Genomic DNA, 17354 nt, shown 5'->3' on the forward strand with positions numbered 1-17354 from the left:
TACTAAGGAAAAGTGGGCCCCGCACCCTGCCGGTCAACACAGTAGAGCTGGTCCTGGTATTGTAGGCCTTGGTGAGCCTGATCCCAAGACTTGAAAGCAGGGGAATTGGCCCCACCCCTTGCTACTTCCTACTTGGGATGAGCTAACTGGGCAGTACTGGAGAGCTCACCTGGGTGTTGAGGATGATGGAGAACTGGTGGGTTGACCAACCCAGCAACCACTCAGATCCAGAACCAGAGCTATGAGTTGGCCCATCCCATCATCCACCCAATCTGTATGATCCATCTCAACAGCCCCAAGCATTGCTGGGTGTGGAGGCACACACCTTTAATCCTAGCACTTGGGAGGCAGGCTGATCTCTATGAGTTCAGGGCCACCGAGGTCTACATAATGAGTTCTAGGACAGCCGATGGTGCATAATGAAAGCCTGTCTCAAAAGCCACCACCATCGCCATCGTCATCATAGCATTAACCAAGCAGACTTAAAACTCCATTTTATTCATGTCACCACTATTTTATTACAAATAATTTTTGATGGATACATTGAGTTGTATAGGGTTATAATTAATTTTTCTAACCCTAATACATTTTAATTAAAAAATTATAGCTGCAGATCTGGGTAAATATTTTCACTACAAAGATGATCATTAGAAGTAAGCCTATTGGTCTCTTAGCTCCTTCTTCTAGAAGCTTACTTTTATGAATCCTCCCCAAAATGGTCTATACATATGCACCCATATCTGTTTAACTATTTGCATGTATGAATCTATGGATGTATCCATGTATCTATCTATATACCTATCTATGTATGTATCCATGTATCTATATATACCTATCTATGTATGTATCCATGTATCTATCTATATACCTGTGTATGTATTCATGTATCTATCTATATACCTATCTATGTATGTACCCATGTATCTATCTATCTATCTATATCTAGGTATCTATCCGTGTATATATGTTGAAAGGAGATTTTTCCATCTACCTCTGTCCCACCGGACAGTTTTCCTCCACCCATCGGCTCCTGTAGCCACTTAATGAAATAACCACTCTGCGACTTAATATCAGTTACAACTGTTTAGCCAATGGCTTCGGCTTCTTGCTGGCTCACTCTCTCTTATTAAACCATTTCTATTCATCTGTGATCTCCACATGGCCTTGTCTTACTGGAGAGTGCCCAGGCACCCTACCTCCCTGGGGGCTACATGGTGTCTCCCTCTTGTTGTTCTTTACCCTTCCTAGTCTGATCACCTGAGCTTGACCCCACCCCCTGGCCAGGACACTTATATCAAAAGGAGACAACTGACTTGCAACTTGTCCTCTGACCTGATGTGCTCTCTATGGCGTGCACATGTATACACATACACACAGAGTTCATACATACACATTTTAATTAAGAAAAAACCTCATGCCCAGAGCTACATGATTGCAACACCAGCACTCTGGAGCTGAAGCAGGATTGCTTCCAGTTCAAGACTAGTACAGGCTATTAGAAGTGAAGTGAGCATAACCTTTCAGTTATGATTAAGTAATTCAACTTAAAAATCCGAAGCTTCGTTCCTCTGGGTGTACCGTCTCTTAGACGACCTGCTTATGCAGCCTGAGTAGCTAAAGCCCATTCCCAGCCATCGCCACTCCCTACCCATCCCCAACAGTGTATTCAAATCCAATGCCAAAAGTTACTTATTAAACACAAGAGATATTGTGCCCTGAGAAACCCATTATAAACTTTGTCTGTGGGAGGACTGGTCTCTTCCTGAAACCCGGGACAGCCATCTCAGAGAAGAGGAGATGGGGAATCGTCACGTAAGTGTTCATTACCTTTGGGGGATCAGTTTTCCGTTTGGTTAGCCTGTGAAAGAATCCAGCTGCGAGTTCACAGTTGACAGCCTCGTGTTTCATCACTTTGATGTCCCCCTTGTTGCTAACATTAGCAAGAGTGTACCACACTTTTTAAATGTATTTGGAATATATTTCTTTCCTGGCAAGTTAAAATCTTGTAAGATGGCATTTAAGAAGGTGTTTAAAACTAGTGCAATAAAGATTGCCCTGCAGAGAGAGGGCAAATGGCTTGTATGTATTTATAGGATGCATAATAAAGGTTTTAGTTTGTGGTGAAATTGTGCAAAACCTCATAGATTAGCCCTACTCAGAATGTGTGTGATAGTTGGGTTCCTGTTGAAAATATCAATACAGCAAGGTAAGATACTCCTGTGAGTCCATGTAATTTAGACTAACAAATGAAAATCTTCCGCTGTTATCTCCAAGCAGCTTCAAACACCCAGATATTTGCAATAGATCACGGCATAGACTAAACGTTTCTTTCTTCCTCTCTCTCTCTCTCTCTCTTTTTTTTTTTTTTTTTTTTTTTTTTTTTTTTCTTCTTCTTCTGAAATGTCCACGCTTATGAATAGCATGTTGGAAAGCACTAAGAATTGACCAAAACACTTACTGTTTGTAATCTTTGGTGCATGAGGCAAATTAACAATTGTAGCAGATTTCTGTGCTGAGATATGAGTATCTCAAGCTAGTCCAGTAAAAATCTAAGGTTTGTGCAGCTACCGTAGTTTCTCATAGCAAGATTTCGTGAATACAATATATTTAACATAGATATTTATAAAGCATAAGACTAGGGTAAAGTGCCATGGGCAAAGGGAGTAAAACTCCAGTTTTTCCTGTAACCTAGCTTTGTGTGTAAGAGTTTGCCTTTATGGGTATGAAGGGTCACTCAATGGTCACAAACCTACAAGGGTTGATTTCAGAGGGTCATTAATTTTTAAATCATATGTAAATAGCCTTTTCTAGCTAGCCAAGGTTATGAGTTATCTAACTCACTGTCTTTCCCAGAAGCCAAAAACTACTTATAAACTCTTCAACTGGTCACAAGGGACTTCAGGAGGCCACTGTCCCCAATACTTGCACTTTGGAGGGCAATTCTGTCCCTTGAAAAAAACACCTCTCACTAGACAGGAGCAGGAACCCACCCATGCACCAGGCACCAGTGTATCCACACAGGCAAAGGGCTTGTTACAATGTTTGCAGCTATTGGGAAAATGTAGCTTCCTAGGCCTTCACTGCCCCCAGCAGTAGCCCATTAACCAACCCCCAGGATGCTTTGCCCCAAGCTAAGTTACAATGTAGTAAGGAAATGTAACAAATGCTGAAGGAGTGACTACATCTGAAAAGTGGAACAAAATACTATCCCAGAAATGACTCCGATTGATGGCCCCAGCAAGCTTCTTTAATAGCTACAAGTCAAAACCCAAATGGCAAAATCAAGTCACAAAATACTAGTGAAATTATACTAGTTCCTGCAAGTTTAAAATCCGATGTGGTGTCATGCTTACTCCAATCAATTTACCAAGAACGTTTCCATCATGGCACTTCTACAATGCCATTGGGCCCTTCTCTTGACTCTGATACTCGATTTCCACATCAAAATTCTCTCTCTCTCTCTCTCTCTCTCTCTCTCTCTCTCTCTCTCTCTCTCTCTCTCTCTCTCTCTCTCTCTCTGTGTGTGTGTGTGTGTGTGTGTGTGTGTGAGTGTGTGTGTGTGTGTGTTCTTTCCCTCCTGTGACTATGAAATGAAATAAGACTTACTGAAATTTAAGATACATACACAAAGGCAGGCACTGAACTCATGCACCAGCACTTGCTCAGCCTTATGGTCCAGGGAACCATGTCCTAAGGTTTAGGTTAGCATCATCATTTAATACCTAGGGACGTCATATATTCCTAACAACATACCCACAGACCAAATAACTATTCATCTAATATTATTGCAAAATCACGAGAATAGTGGCAGGAGATGCATCTTCCAAGTGTTGCTATCTAGGATCTTAGCCAGGCCAGAAACTGAAGGATAATTACCATGTGCTTTGTGCTTTTCCTCTTCCTCCCCATTAGTGATTTTATTATTTGTATTTTTTTAATTATTTGTGTGTATGTGCATGAATACCATGATGCATGTATTGAGGTCTAAGGGCAACTCTGTGGAGTCAGTTCTCTCCTTCCACCTTTATGTACCTTCCAAGGATCGAACTCAGGTCTCCAGGCTTCACCACAAGCACCTTTACCCAGTGAGCCATTTCACCTGACTTTCTTTTGTCTTTCTTTCATTTCTCTTCTTTAGTCTTCCTCCCTCCCTCCTCCCTTTCTTCTTTCATCCCTCCCTCCCTCCGTCTTCCCTCTCTCTCTCCCTTCCTTCCTTTTCTGACACTAAAGACATAATTCTTTGTGACTAACCTGTTTGGAATAGCAGTAACCGAGTAACTGTTAGCATCATCACACCACAGTCAGAGTTTGCACAGCCTAAGCTGGCCTCTATGCTGCTGAACATCAGACACAGAAAAATAAGACACATAGAAAACCGTGCTTGGGGTTAGCTAGATGGCTCATCAGTTCGGCTCTGTTGTGTGGACTGCCTCCAAGAGAGTTGGTATCTAGAGGGAAACAGAAAGCTGAGCTGACCACTAATGTATGACAAATAATTAAGAGAGAGAAAGCAAGGCTTGGGAGGGGCATTCGACATGTGGAAATGCTCACAAAGCCAGATGGATCAGTGGCTTCTGGGAAAACATTTCTGGTGGGAGGCTAGTCTTTGGGTCACCACACTGAGTATAGAAAGCTCTCAGAAGGACCCATGGGAGCAAAATACTCCGTGCGCAAAGCACGCCTTCTTTATTTACAGACAGGTCTTCTTCCTTCAAGATCTAGATACTTTTCAAGTGAAATTATGTGCCCTGGGCTTTTGGAATTTCCTGTCTGGGGCAGACAAAAGCAGTCATGTTGACATAGTGAGAGGGCTGCCCAGAACACCCAGGGCAAGTATTGTTTGGCTCACACAAGGAAGAAAATGAAACTCAGATTGACACAAGGCTAGAGGGCTGCAGGGACCAGGAGTACCTTACAACAGAGATGTGTCTGTACACAGCCTGGTGACAGCCTGGCATCCGTGTTCTCAGCTCAGAAGTAAGAACTGAAATTCAGCCAGACAGTAGTGGTGCATGCCTTTAATCTCAGCACTCTGGAGGTAGAAGCAGGGCTCTCTCTCTGAGTTTGAGGCCAGCCTGGTTACAAAGCAAGTTCTAGGACAACCAGGATTGTTACACAGAGAAACCCTGTCTAGAAAAAAACAAAACAAAAGCAAAGCAAAACAAAACAAAAAACCCCCTCAGCAGTGATGGAGACAGACAGGTTAAATGGGGCCCCGGAAGTGTTGATGATAGCCAGTGTCTACCCAGTGCTTACTGGAATAGGAGTTGCATAGGTGAGCGCTGTGATCGGCAGTGTCTGAGCTTTTCACTGTGCCACACTCTGGATAGAATCCTCATGACAATCCGAAGAGACACTCCTAAACAAAAAGAGCGTAAAGGGAAAGTGGGGTGATTTGGACACCCATTGAGAGGTTCGTTATGGGGGACTGGAGAGATGGCCCTGTGGGTAAAGTGCGTGGCAGTGAGCATCGTCTGTAACCCTCAGTACTGGGTGAGGAACATGCAGTCAGGAGATTCCAAACGCTCACTGGCCAACCAGCCTGGGCAAAATAGTGAGCTCTAGAGTCAACAAGAGACCCCGTGGAGTGACAAAGGGAGACTGACCTCTAGCCTTCATGTGTGGGTGTGGGCACACCCTCACAAACATAGATATGCAACACAACACACACAAGATAAAGCGTGGATTTAGATTTAGCAAATTCTCGTACTGTGTCTTAGGCTCGTTTAAGGCTTGTATTAAAAGTAGAAGCTAAGCTACCTACCGTATTAGTGGGGAAACAGGGTCACTACCCCTTCGTCTTCTTTCATCCCCTCCCCAAGTCTCTACCTCCTCCAAGCCACTTTGAATGTCAACTCAGCATAACATTCTGTAACTCTCACTTGCCCTGGGTTTAAACCCATCCCTTCTCCCCCATTGCCTCTGCCTTGCCAAAAACCATTACATTATGCGGTGATGTCTTTCTTGCACAAATAAAGCCTGTCTTGGGGGGGGGTCAGAGAATGGAGCTTGCCACTAGCTAACCATAGAGGTCTGTACAGACAGACAGGAAGCGACATAGCTGGGCAAAAACAGGATATAAGCAGAAACAAACAGGAAATCGCTCTCTTCTCTGCAGGGACGCTTAGGAGGTAAGGTGTGCCGTGGCTTGCTCCTTCTCTCTGATCTCTCAGAGTTTCCCTCTGTATCTGACTCTGAACTTTTATTATCTAGCTCAATTAAGAACCTCTTTTACAAGATTGCATTCCTAAAGCTAGCCACCAAGGTCTATTTCCTTTTTTGGCCATTTCCTCTTCCTGAGTCTGACTACCAAGGTCCAACTATCAAAGTATTGAAGTCCAGCGATCAAAATCCCCCTATAGCTCATCTAATCAACATGTCTAATCAAAGTGAAACACCTCAGCCTAATACAGGGTTTCCCCTTCTCCCTTTACAAACTGCCATTTTCCTATGGGCCACATCTATCTCCTCTCTATCGAGAGGCAGCCCTTTGTTCCCCCCCCCCCCCGAGCATGTCCCCCCCTCTCCCTTGTTCCCTTCCCCTTCTCCCTCATCCTGTCTCCTGCCTTTGTCTCTTATTCACTGCCCTTTGTCCCTCTGGCGAGGGGGGGGTTAAGTCTCATTTGTGCTGAGAACTTGGTCCTGGGTTGACTTCATGCAAACATGTCACAACAGGTTATGCCATATTCAGGCCTGTGTTTGCAGTGCTTGGGCCTGCTAGAGCCCTTCACCCTTAACCGCCATAGCCCTATCAAAGCATAAACCTCCCCTACACCCTGGGTAGAGGTGGGCTCAGCTTTCTCTGTGGACCATTCTCAACACCAAGCCTCCAGAGATGCCCAGATAATGGCCCTGAAAGTCTGCTCATCTCCATCCGCCCTCCTTACTTAGGCAACAGGGAACCCCTGATCAATCTCACATCGTAGAGTGACTAATGGGGGGAGGGCTTTAGATGGGCCATGCTCGGATGTGGGGAAGATAAACAGTCATCACCAAGTACAACACAGGAAGCAATGGCCCTTGAGGCAGCGGAAGCCTCTACACCTTCCACCAACCAAGACAGTGACAGTGGGCTGGAGAGAGGCGGGCGGATGAGAGGGCCAAACCACGTGGTTTGCTATTTGTGTAGGAAGAAAGGGAGAGCACAACTTCCCAAAACAAAAATCTGGCTTGTGTACCCGGGTAGATGGCCATCCATCTCAGAGGTAGGCGACAAAGAGGAGGTTCCCAAAACCAGAGTAAGTTCCATGTCGGGGTCTGTTGAGTTTGAGATATCTTCCACACACCTGCATCAACACCTCAGAAAACTGGAAGAATGAGCCCGCAGCAGGGTTTCTGCCTGTCTTTGAGCAACCAGTAGGTACCAATTATAAGCAGGACTACAAATAGTTCCAGTAACAAACCCATCTATTGGCTTGTCTGTTGTGTGGCTTTTCTTGGGGAGACCTAAACCAGTATTTACTCACCCTAGATACGGCACCAAGGACAAACCAAATCAATGATTTTACCCAAGTTATTTACAAGAATGTGGGAGAGTGGATTTTGCCTACAGGGGTGTGAATTGGTAGCTGCAGCACTGAAAACAAGTCTCACCCTTTGGCAAGTATTAACTTTGGAGAGGGGCAGAATCTAGTGTGCGGCTTAGCGCATAAGTGGGTGAGCTGGTTCCTTCATGAGCTCTCTCCCGCGTCTTTAAGGGAGATCTTAGGAGGGTCTCATGAGGGTTATCACAGCTTCTCTGACTCTAAGATGGGAACAGCAGTGTCATGCCCAGAGGGCCCAGCTCCACACAGCCTTAGCAGGCAGCCTGGAAGGAGGCACACAGCATTTCAGAAATATCATTAAAGCCAAGCTCTGGCTGCCTGTCTGTCCTGCCACCCCCGTGTATGTATGCCTCCTCTTCCTCATGATACAAACGAACTGTCCTGAGTCACAGCAAGGAGGAAGAGGAGAGGGGGGAAATATACTTCTTCTTGGGCCATTTTCCTGTCTGAGTAAAATCTTTTTTGAAAAACTCCAAGCATCCCATATCACAGGGCAGACTGGTTGACAGACTAGCCCTAGGCTGGCAAAGGGAGACTGGAGGGTTGTGAGCCTTTGTAAACCATACATTTACAGAAGGGTTGGGCAGGGAAGAGTTGGCTCCATGATGTTGGAAATGGTGTGACAGCCAAAATGAACCAGTAAGAGGGAGGCGTGGTCATACAGCTCCAACCTAGGAAAACAGGGTCTGCTCCCAGAGTTCATGAATATTGGCTCTACATAAATATATGCACACAAGCATGTGCGCACGTGCATGCATGCACACACACACACGCGCGCGCTCGAGAGAGAGAGAGAGAGAGAGAGAGAGAGAGAGAGAGAGAGAGTCTAAGGCTCTCAAGTCCCCTATATAAAACTGCTTAACACTCACATGTAACTTATACACATCCTCTTGTATACCAACTCCTGTCTAGCTTAGTGCCAGGGTAGCACTGTGTTATATATGAAGTGTAAACAGTTGTTCATGCTACTGTTTCAAAATTAATGACAACAAAAATACCTGTACATGTTCTGGTCAGGTGCAATTATTTTCCAGATAGCTTTTTTTTTTTAATCTGTGGTTGGTTGAATCTGAAGAAACAAAGCTGGCTTCACATCCCCTTCTTTCGGCATCTGTATATATAGAATGTCAGAGAGAGGTTGGAGAGGTAGCTCAGGCCAGGAGTGTCTGCTGAACCATCACGGAGACCAGGGTTTGCCTCTTAGTACTCATGTAACAAGCTAGGTTTCCTGTGGGTGTCTGTAATCCTAGCTCCCAAGGAAGGCAGAAACATGTGGATCCCAGGGCTTATTGTATTCAGCCAAGAAACATTAAGTCCCAGGTTCAAGGAGAACCCCCTGCTCAAAAGAACAGTCAGAGGGGAGAAGAGGAGGACTCACAACACCCTCTTCTATGCCCTGAGTCATCTTCAAAGACACACGTAACAACCCCCCACACACACACACACACTCACACAGACATATGTAAGTGGAGATTTCTGTCCTGCCTGGTACCCCAGCCGTTTAGTCCCAAATAAATACACAGAGGCTTATATTACTTATAAACTGTTTGGCCTGTGGCTCAGGCTTCTTATTGGCTAGCTCTCTCTTAATTATTAACCCATTTCTATTAATCTGTGTATCTCCACATGATCTTGGCTTACTGGTGATGCCAAAAGCTCTTGCTTTCTTGGCAGCTATATGGTGTGTCCCCAGTGACTCTGTGTTCCTCCTCCCCAGTCCTCCAGTCTGGTAGCCTTGCCTGGCTACATCCTGTCTGACCATTGGCTGAAACAGCTTTATTCATTAACCAACAAGAGAAACATATATTCACAGCATATAGAAGGGCATCTCCCATCAGACATGCGCACACACAGATAAATAAATCATCTTTTTTAAATGGTTTGGGTCATGCCGTGCCTGGTTGATGATCACCACAGCCATGGCTGAGCTTTGGGAGAGGGGGAATTGCCTTACCATGCTGGTTTCTTCCAAGCGTGGGTTTTACTAACATCAGGTCTCACGACACACTAACTTTCAGATGACCAAGAGATGGTAAAGACTTGAAGAACAAACAGGAATTAAAACAACTCCCTCTTCCTATGTTGGGGGATTTGAGTAGTTATAGAGAGGGGAAGGAGAAAAACACAAAAACTAATTTTAAAGGAAAGAATTGCTAGGCCTGGAGCCAATGCACACTCAAGTCTCTTACGGGGGAAAGAATAGCATTCATTGTTTTGATACAGGCTGAGATAGGAATTTGCTAAAGTGAACTCAGATGTTTCACCTTGCTTCTTTTTCAGCAAATCAGAACTTGTCCACACTGCTGTTTAGAGCTCTCACTGTCCAGTATGTATAATACCGCAATGGCCTACCTACCCCAGCCCCAGGATTCTCTGGAGTCCATCTGCCCATTGAACTTTGACTATTAAGGTTTCTAGAATACAACATTTTTTTTAATCTTATAGGAAACAAATCCCAAGTTTTCACTCGGGGTGAATTGGCTAAAGACAGTCTTTGGCAATGTAAGAAGGAAGTAGATCATTCCTTTCTAATGAAAAACATGCCTCCTTTGCCATTGCCCCCGAAGTCATGGCTCCTGACACCCATTGAGAAATGACCTTCATCTCCCAGCAGCCACCTCACCCTCCAAGCTCCCTTTCCCTTGGTGCAGTACAGTGGTAATTGGATATCTGGAAGCTTAACACTCTTCCAAGGTCTCCGGCTTCCAAAACATTCTGTGGACAACCTTTGAGTAGTCCCTCATTCTCCCCATGACACAAATGTGGTCTCTAGATGATTAATGCAATCCCCCTTCTAGTAAACTCTCTATGTTCTTGGGCCCAGCACAGTTCTAAAAGATCCTAAAATGGGCCAAATGAGAGCTGTCACATAGATGTGCCGTCCTGACACGCGGGCTGTGATGCCCTCAATGTCAGGATGCAAACTACAGAACCGGAAGTAACAGCGGACTTCTCCCTGAGATCTGTACTCAGTTCCAAGTTTCCTTCCCAGTTACCTTATCCTGTTTCTCATCTTTCAGATTTATCCTCAGAAAGACACGGACGCCGTTAATCTTCCCTTTTATGAAAGCTCAGTCATTTGCTGCCATTCACCACTAGAAGCTCAGCCTCTCAACACCTGCTGAAGTAATGTGTTGACAGCGTTATTACAAGTGCAGGCCGTCTAGACCCTGGGCACGTAGGATCTTAGTACTATTGACATTTGGGCTCAGATAAGGCTTTGCTGTGAGGGGTTTTCTATGTATAGGAGAATGTTTATCAATCTGTGGCTTCTATCCTTAGCCATAAGAGTAGCCATTCCCTATTTGGGATCGTTGTAAGTGTTTCCAAGCAGCGCCAATATTGCCCAGAAGGAGAACTCACTCCTGGCTAGATGAGAGGCAGTGTATTTGTTGCACACCTTTGGGAGAGCAAGACCATGGGGCATGATCTGTCCCCATGATGTCTTCAGCTCTCTGGCTCTGCTTCAGTGGTCATATCTGTTGCCTTTTGCCTTCATATTGACCCTGTCTCTTATCACAGGGGCAAAGCTCCTGGAGATTGACCCTTGTCCCCCTGATGAAGACAATGGCAGCTCTGGGGCAGCTGTTGTTGTACGTAAATGATTTATGGTGGCCAGGGAGGAAGGCTTCACTGCACCGTCAGTGAGGCTGACAGACTGCTGGGCTGCTGAGCTGAGTAGAGTGATGCTGCAGGGAAAGGCATTGGTATAATCACCCACGAGTTCATTTACACACATCTCCTGCTTGGTTGCAGCCCATGAAAGGTTCCCAGGCTTCATTTCCCTATATGAGATCACTCAGCAAGACAAGCTGCCTGTACATTTACCCTTCTGGATGTCCATTGCCACCTTCAGGAACAACGGTGCCTGCTACTTCAAGGTGCTGGCTGTGGAGGAGGCTTAAGTGAGGCTTCTTTGCTTCTGGCCAAGGCCACAGTAACCTTTGATAGATAAATGTCATATCAACACATGTAGCCCAAGAATGCTTGTCTTTCTAGGAAATGCCTTAACTATGCTAATTGCCATTCAAGGGTTCGGAGAGCATGAATGCTCACCTTTAATACCAGCACTTATGAGGCTGAGGCAGGAGGATTCTCTATTGAGTTCCAGGTCAGCCTGGTCTACATAGTGAGTTCCAGGACAGCCAACTACATAGAGAAGCTTTGTTTCAAAAAATCAATTTAGAAAAAGGTAACGACCTATAAAATGGATGTAAAAGAGAGTTTATTTCTAATATAAAAATTTTCCCTCACTTTTCAATACACAGTCAATCTATGTAAATAAGGCATGTTGAGTTCTGATCCAAATTGATGTCTTTTTCTTTTGCCTGTGTGTGTGTGTGTGCTGTGTGTCTGTGAATGCATGTCTGCATATGTATGGATACACATGAGTGTGTATGTGTGTGGAGGCTTGAAGCCAAGATCAGGAATTTTCTTCAAATGCTCTCCCCATTGTGCAATAGATGCACAACTGAACCCAGAGCTTACCGGATTCAGCTGATCTACCTACTCAGGTACCTTCTGAGGCTGCCCTAGTAATCCCTTGTCTCTGCTTTCCCAGCCCTGGAATTACAGGAGGGCCACTAAACCCACCAGGCATTTACATGTGAGGCAAACACTTTCTTTTTTACTTTTTTTAAAATTAAAATTAAAAATAATCTTATTTTACATATCAATCCCAGTTCCCTCTCCCTCCCATGCTCCCATGCTCCTCACAGAGCCCCCATACCATTCACCCATCCACTCCCCAGGGAGGGTGAGGCCCTTCCGTGAGGGATCATCAAAGTCTGTCAAGTCATTTGGGGCAGGACCTAGCTCCCCCCCCCAATATATCTAGGCTAAGTGTCCCTCCATGGGGGGAATGGGCTCCGAAAGTCCATTTGTGCACTAGGGATAAATACTGGTCCCACCGCCAGAGGCCTTAAAGACTGCCCAGGCCTCCCAACTGACACCCAAGTTCAGGGGGCCTGGTTCGGTCCTATGCTGGTTCCCCGGCTATCTGGCTGGGGTCAGTGAGCTCCCTCTTGCTCAAGTCAGCTGTTTCGAGGTGAGTGCTTTAAGCATTGAGCCATCTTGCCATCCCCATTTGTCTTCTTGCAACCTTTTCTGTCAAATTATCCAAACAGCTTACTCATGTCCAGTCACTTATAATAACTGGGTCACTTCAAAGCTGCATCTCTGAAAGCAGAACCCATGGCAATCCATGGCTCTGTCACACTCCCAGCATCCCACGTGGGCAGAGCTCAGGCTTCTCTAAGCACTCTCTGATTTACCCCAAGATTAGTAATTTCAGACACTGGTGGGAAGAGGCATTGGGAAGGACGAGGGGAAGCTCTGCTCTTAGCTGGTGTGATCATGGAAATAAAGCAATAACCACAGGGCACAATACCAAATATCCCTGTAAGAGTCGAACTGTGCTCGAATGCGCCCAGCAGAATTCACAGAAAAACAGTGTCTTCTGTTTGGTAGTCTTAGTCTTGCCTGTGAACCTGTAACGGTGGCCACACTGCTTTGGGTGTGGCTTCAGGCAGGTGGAATCGGAAAGGGGGAAGCATAAGGTGTGGTCTCAGTATCTCTCTCTCTCTCAGCCGATCCCATAGGAAGGGCAGGGAGCACACTCCCTGGGTTCCTTATTGTTATCTGTGTAAGTCTTCCCCAATAAACACTATTTATCATTTATCCTGGGTCCAGTGAAATCTTGACACCCAGGCCTTCATTTGCCATACAAGCACTTAGTGCTTTGATTAAAAAAAAAAAGACTTTTGATCCGATTGATTAACCAGAGGAAACCATGACCAAGAAACAGTCAATTTAATGAAACCAAATGTCATGCTTAAAACGTGAATGGCCCCTTGATTGAAGTTGCCTCTCAGTCTGTACTATCTGTGTCTGTGGATATGTCATGCAGATATTTTCTGGCTCTGAATTTATGAACTTTAACTGTGCAATAATTTGTGCTCAGACTAACTGGCTCAAGGTATAGATGACTAACCATTTAGAGGCATGAGGTCATTACAAAGACGGGAATCTATGCCATGAGCAAGCAGGCGTCACAGGCAGGTGACTTAAGAACTAGACTGTAGTTTCTTTACCTGTAAAAGGACAGGGCTCCCTACAATCCTTCGTTGCTACCCACAGTTCGAACTTAAAGACAGCCTTTGTGGCGTTGGCTGTATACGCATGTTACCCGATCTACTAACGGTTCTACTAATTACCACCTTTAAACCGTTTGCTTTTCTGCATCAGTGAATTTCTCTTAAGAGGCAACTCTAGAGTGCCATGATGAATACTGAGCTAGCATCAGTGTACACATAAGAAAAAAAAAAAAAAAAAAAAAAGGACGGTATCAAATTCTAGCTAAATTTGGTGTTGCCTGAAAATAGTCTGAATCTGTCACCTGCTCTTCGATTCTATTAAGGTGAGGGGACAAAAGCAGTTTGCATGGAACAGAACAGTAATTGGGCAGTGTAAATATCTGAGACCTTGGGACCACTGTGCAAGTACTTACATCCTGGTATCATACAAAAGTAGCCACGGAAACACGTCTGGATAGGCTGGGTGTTGCAACTTCATTTCCAAAAACAAATGATGGGCTAGTGGTGTCCCTCAGCCTACGGTGCCCCATCTGCTAGGTTAGAAGTATTGTGTGGTGTCCCTCAGCTTACGGTGCCCCATCTGCTAGGTTAGAAGTATTGTGTGGTGTCCCTCAGCCTACGGTGCCCCATCTGCTAGGTTAGAAGTATTGTGTGGTGTCCCTCAGCCTACGGTGCCCCATCTGTAGGGTTAGAAGTATTGTGTGGTGTCCCTCAGCCTACGGTGCCCCATCTGTAGGGTTAGAAGTATTGTGTGGTGACCCTCAGCCTACGGTGCCCCATCTGCTAGGTTAGAAGTGTGAAGCTCTAACATTACCAGACAAAGACAACTAGAAGAATTGAGAGGGAACTTAAAAGGGAATCCTTTTTCTTTTTAATACATCGTTTATTTATTTATTTACTTTGTGGGATGTGTGTGTGTGTGTGTGTGTGTGTACACACAATCACATGCCATGGTATACATATGGAGGTAAGAGATACGTGTGTAGACTTCAAAATCTGACTTGTGGGAGTCAGTTCTTTCCCACCACACACACACCCCCACACACATCACACCAATACACACACACTATACATAGTATACACACCACACACACACACACATGCACACCCCACACACATCACACACCACACACAAACACACACACCATACATAGCACACACCACACACACACACACACACACACCACCACCACCACACTACAGCACTTTCCGTCCTAGAAGAAAATGTAGGGTAAGATGTACAGCGGAGGGGATAAAGTGTCCTCAGAGCTTGTGGAAGGACGGGAAAGCTGACCTGTCCCTTGCCAGCTCTGGGTCATCATGCCAAATGGCCAATCTTTAATCTTTCCAAGACCGTTGGGTAGGGCAAATGTTAATCTGTTAATCTCAGTTTCCAAAGGAGAAGCAGAACACAAGGTTCCTTCCGCTTGAATGGGAAGGAACACTGGGAGACGGTTGTGGCTACAGTGACCCTCCTGCATGCCCAGCCTGCCTAGGAAGAGATGGGGCCACACTACCTTGCAGGGAGTGGTACCCAGCCTTCAGTTTGCATTTCACTTTCTGGTTTTGCTTCGTTAGACATCTCTTGATTCCACAACTGTCTAGACAAGAGGTTCTTGACTTCTCTGACCAGGGGACAAGTGTCAAATGATGTTTCTGTGAAAGACAATCTCTCAAAGGGTTGTACTGCAATTTCCATTCTTAAAACTAATTTTAATAGGGGTACAAAGAAGCAGTAATGTGAAGTCAGTAGCAGTTTCTGGACCAGAGTGTAGGCATGGATACTCATTCCATCACTTGGCCTTGGACGGGTAATTTACCTGTCTGTCTCAGTCTTCTAACTTGCACAGTCACAGCACCTGTCTCCACAGTTGCTTCGAGGATTAAAAGGGGTTGTGTGTAAATAATCTAGAGCAGGGATTGCCATGGAACAAGTGATCTGCTTTTAGCTGGCATTTTCAGCGCTAAGTTTTTCTCCTACAGATTTCTCTGTGACTTTTAGTACCTGATGCTAGCTAAAGGTATAAAGTGGTTTTGGAGTTGACAAAAAAAATATGGTTAGTACTTCTTTGTTCACTGTGATAAGGGTAGTTTTTATTTTTAGGAGTGTGTGCACATTTGCATGTTTGAGTGTTAAGGCTCAAGTGTGTACACATTTGTGTGAAGGCCAAAAGGCAACCGGACAGCCTCCAATGTCATGTTTAAGGTGCTATCCATATTGTTTTTATTTTTTGTTTGTTGCTATAAGACAGGATCTCTCCAACGAGGCCAGGCTAGCCTGGCTGGCCGGTGATTGCTTGCTTGTGTCCCCAGTGCCAGGATTACACGTGTGCAACACCACACCACATACAGCCTTTTTAACATGGGTTTTAGGGATTGAACTCAGATCTGTGTGCCTGCAAAGCAAGCACTTTACCAAAGAAGCTATCTCCACAACCCAAGTTCCAGGTTTGAAGTCTCCAGGTGAGTGCTCACCTCGTGCCAAATGTTCTGTGTCCATGTTTAACAGGGCATAGGAGGTGGAATTCTTACTAACTCCCAGAAGGGAAAGCAGACTTAGAAAAGACACGAGGTGACATAGCTTTGTATCTGGTTTAAGAGTAAAGAGCTTCGAGAGCAGAGAGAGAAACCATGCTGTCTCAAAGGAGACTTTTTCCAAGTTAGACCTCGGTTTTCTCAACTTTATAACATTCTTAAAAATCAATACAAGGCGATTTTATAATGGGATGTGATTTGGCATTAGAAGAGAAAACAATTGAGCCATTTGTGACAACCTTGACAAGTCTAGGAAGCACCCTGCTAAGGAAAACAAACCAGTCACTTAAAGATCAACACTGCAGCCTTCCACTTAGGAGACCACTTCCACTCACAGGGATGGTGCACTCAACAATGGCTCCCAGGAGTCAAGGCAGGGAAGTATCCGTCAGCCACTGTGCAGTCTCAGCCACAATGAGCTAGTTATAGAGATGTGCTGTACGGCATGCCACAGCTACTCAACAGTGTTCTGACACACACTTAAAATGGGCCAGGCATGTAAGTCTAGCGCAGTCTCGCACCGCACATTCGGGAAAACACAGGAAGTTGGGTAGGTGAGGCTGTATCTCAGCCCTTGATAGTGGGGATAGTTCTGTGGGTTGATGTGAAAAACTAAAGGCATCAAGTTGTTCCCAGTGTGTTGTACCAAGCACACTTCAATCAAATTATTAATTTTTTTCAAGATTATTGTTTAAAAAAAATAGCGCAAGGAAATTCAGCCAGAATAGCCAGCATCGGTTTGTGGTGCAGCCAGAATTGCTGCCCCTAGGAAGAGTCTAGGCATGCCCAAGGCTAGACCCAGCACAGCCTCCTGCCACTTTGCTCCTGCTTCACAGACCCAGAAAATATCTTTGTCTAATCCTGACCCTTGTTTAATACCTGCAGCTCCTTTATTTACTTCACACTGGCCCCAGCAGCAGCAACACCGGGCAGCTGGGTGGCCGGCTGCCCTCGGTGCTTCCTGAGCCCTGCTGGCTCAGAGGCTGGATGCCAGGCAACCATTCTCAAATATTTACTAAGCAGAGGGAGGGCCCCAAGCCAGGACCTCCAGAGACCCGAGGTGGAAATATTAAATCCCAGCACTGCTCCCATTACATTTCAACAATACTTCAGAGTCACAAATGACCCTGACATCCTCACGTCACCAGGCAGCCCACCTTCTACGTGCCACCAACCCAGT

The 17354-nt window shown here is 45.3% G+C and overlaps 1 protein-coding gene across 1 annotated transcript in view; it reads left to right on the plus strand.

Moving 5' to 3' along the window:
- Positions 1-1726: 1726 nt before the first annotated feature.
- Positions 1727-17354, plus strand: part of Anxa13 (annexin A13) — a 48761-nt gene continuing 33133 nt past the window's right edge. The window contains exon 1 of the mRNA XM_051202484.1: positions 1727-1812. Coding sequence (XP_051058441.1) covers positions 1798-1812 — 15 coding nt within the window. The 5' untranslated portion in view covers positions 1727-1797. The remainder of the gene's footprint in view (positions 1813-17354) is intronic.

The sequence above is a fragment of the Phodopus roborovskii genome, unplaced genomic scaffold, assembly GCF_943737965.1.
Source record: "Phodopus roborovskii unplaced genomic scaffold, PHOROB, whole genome shotgun sequence".
Taxonomy (NCBI): domain Eukaryota; kingdom Metazoa; phylum Chordata; class Mammalia; order Rodentia; family Cricetidae; genus Phodopus; species Phodopus roborovskii.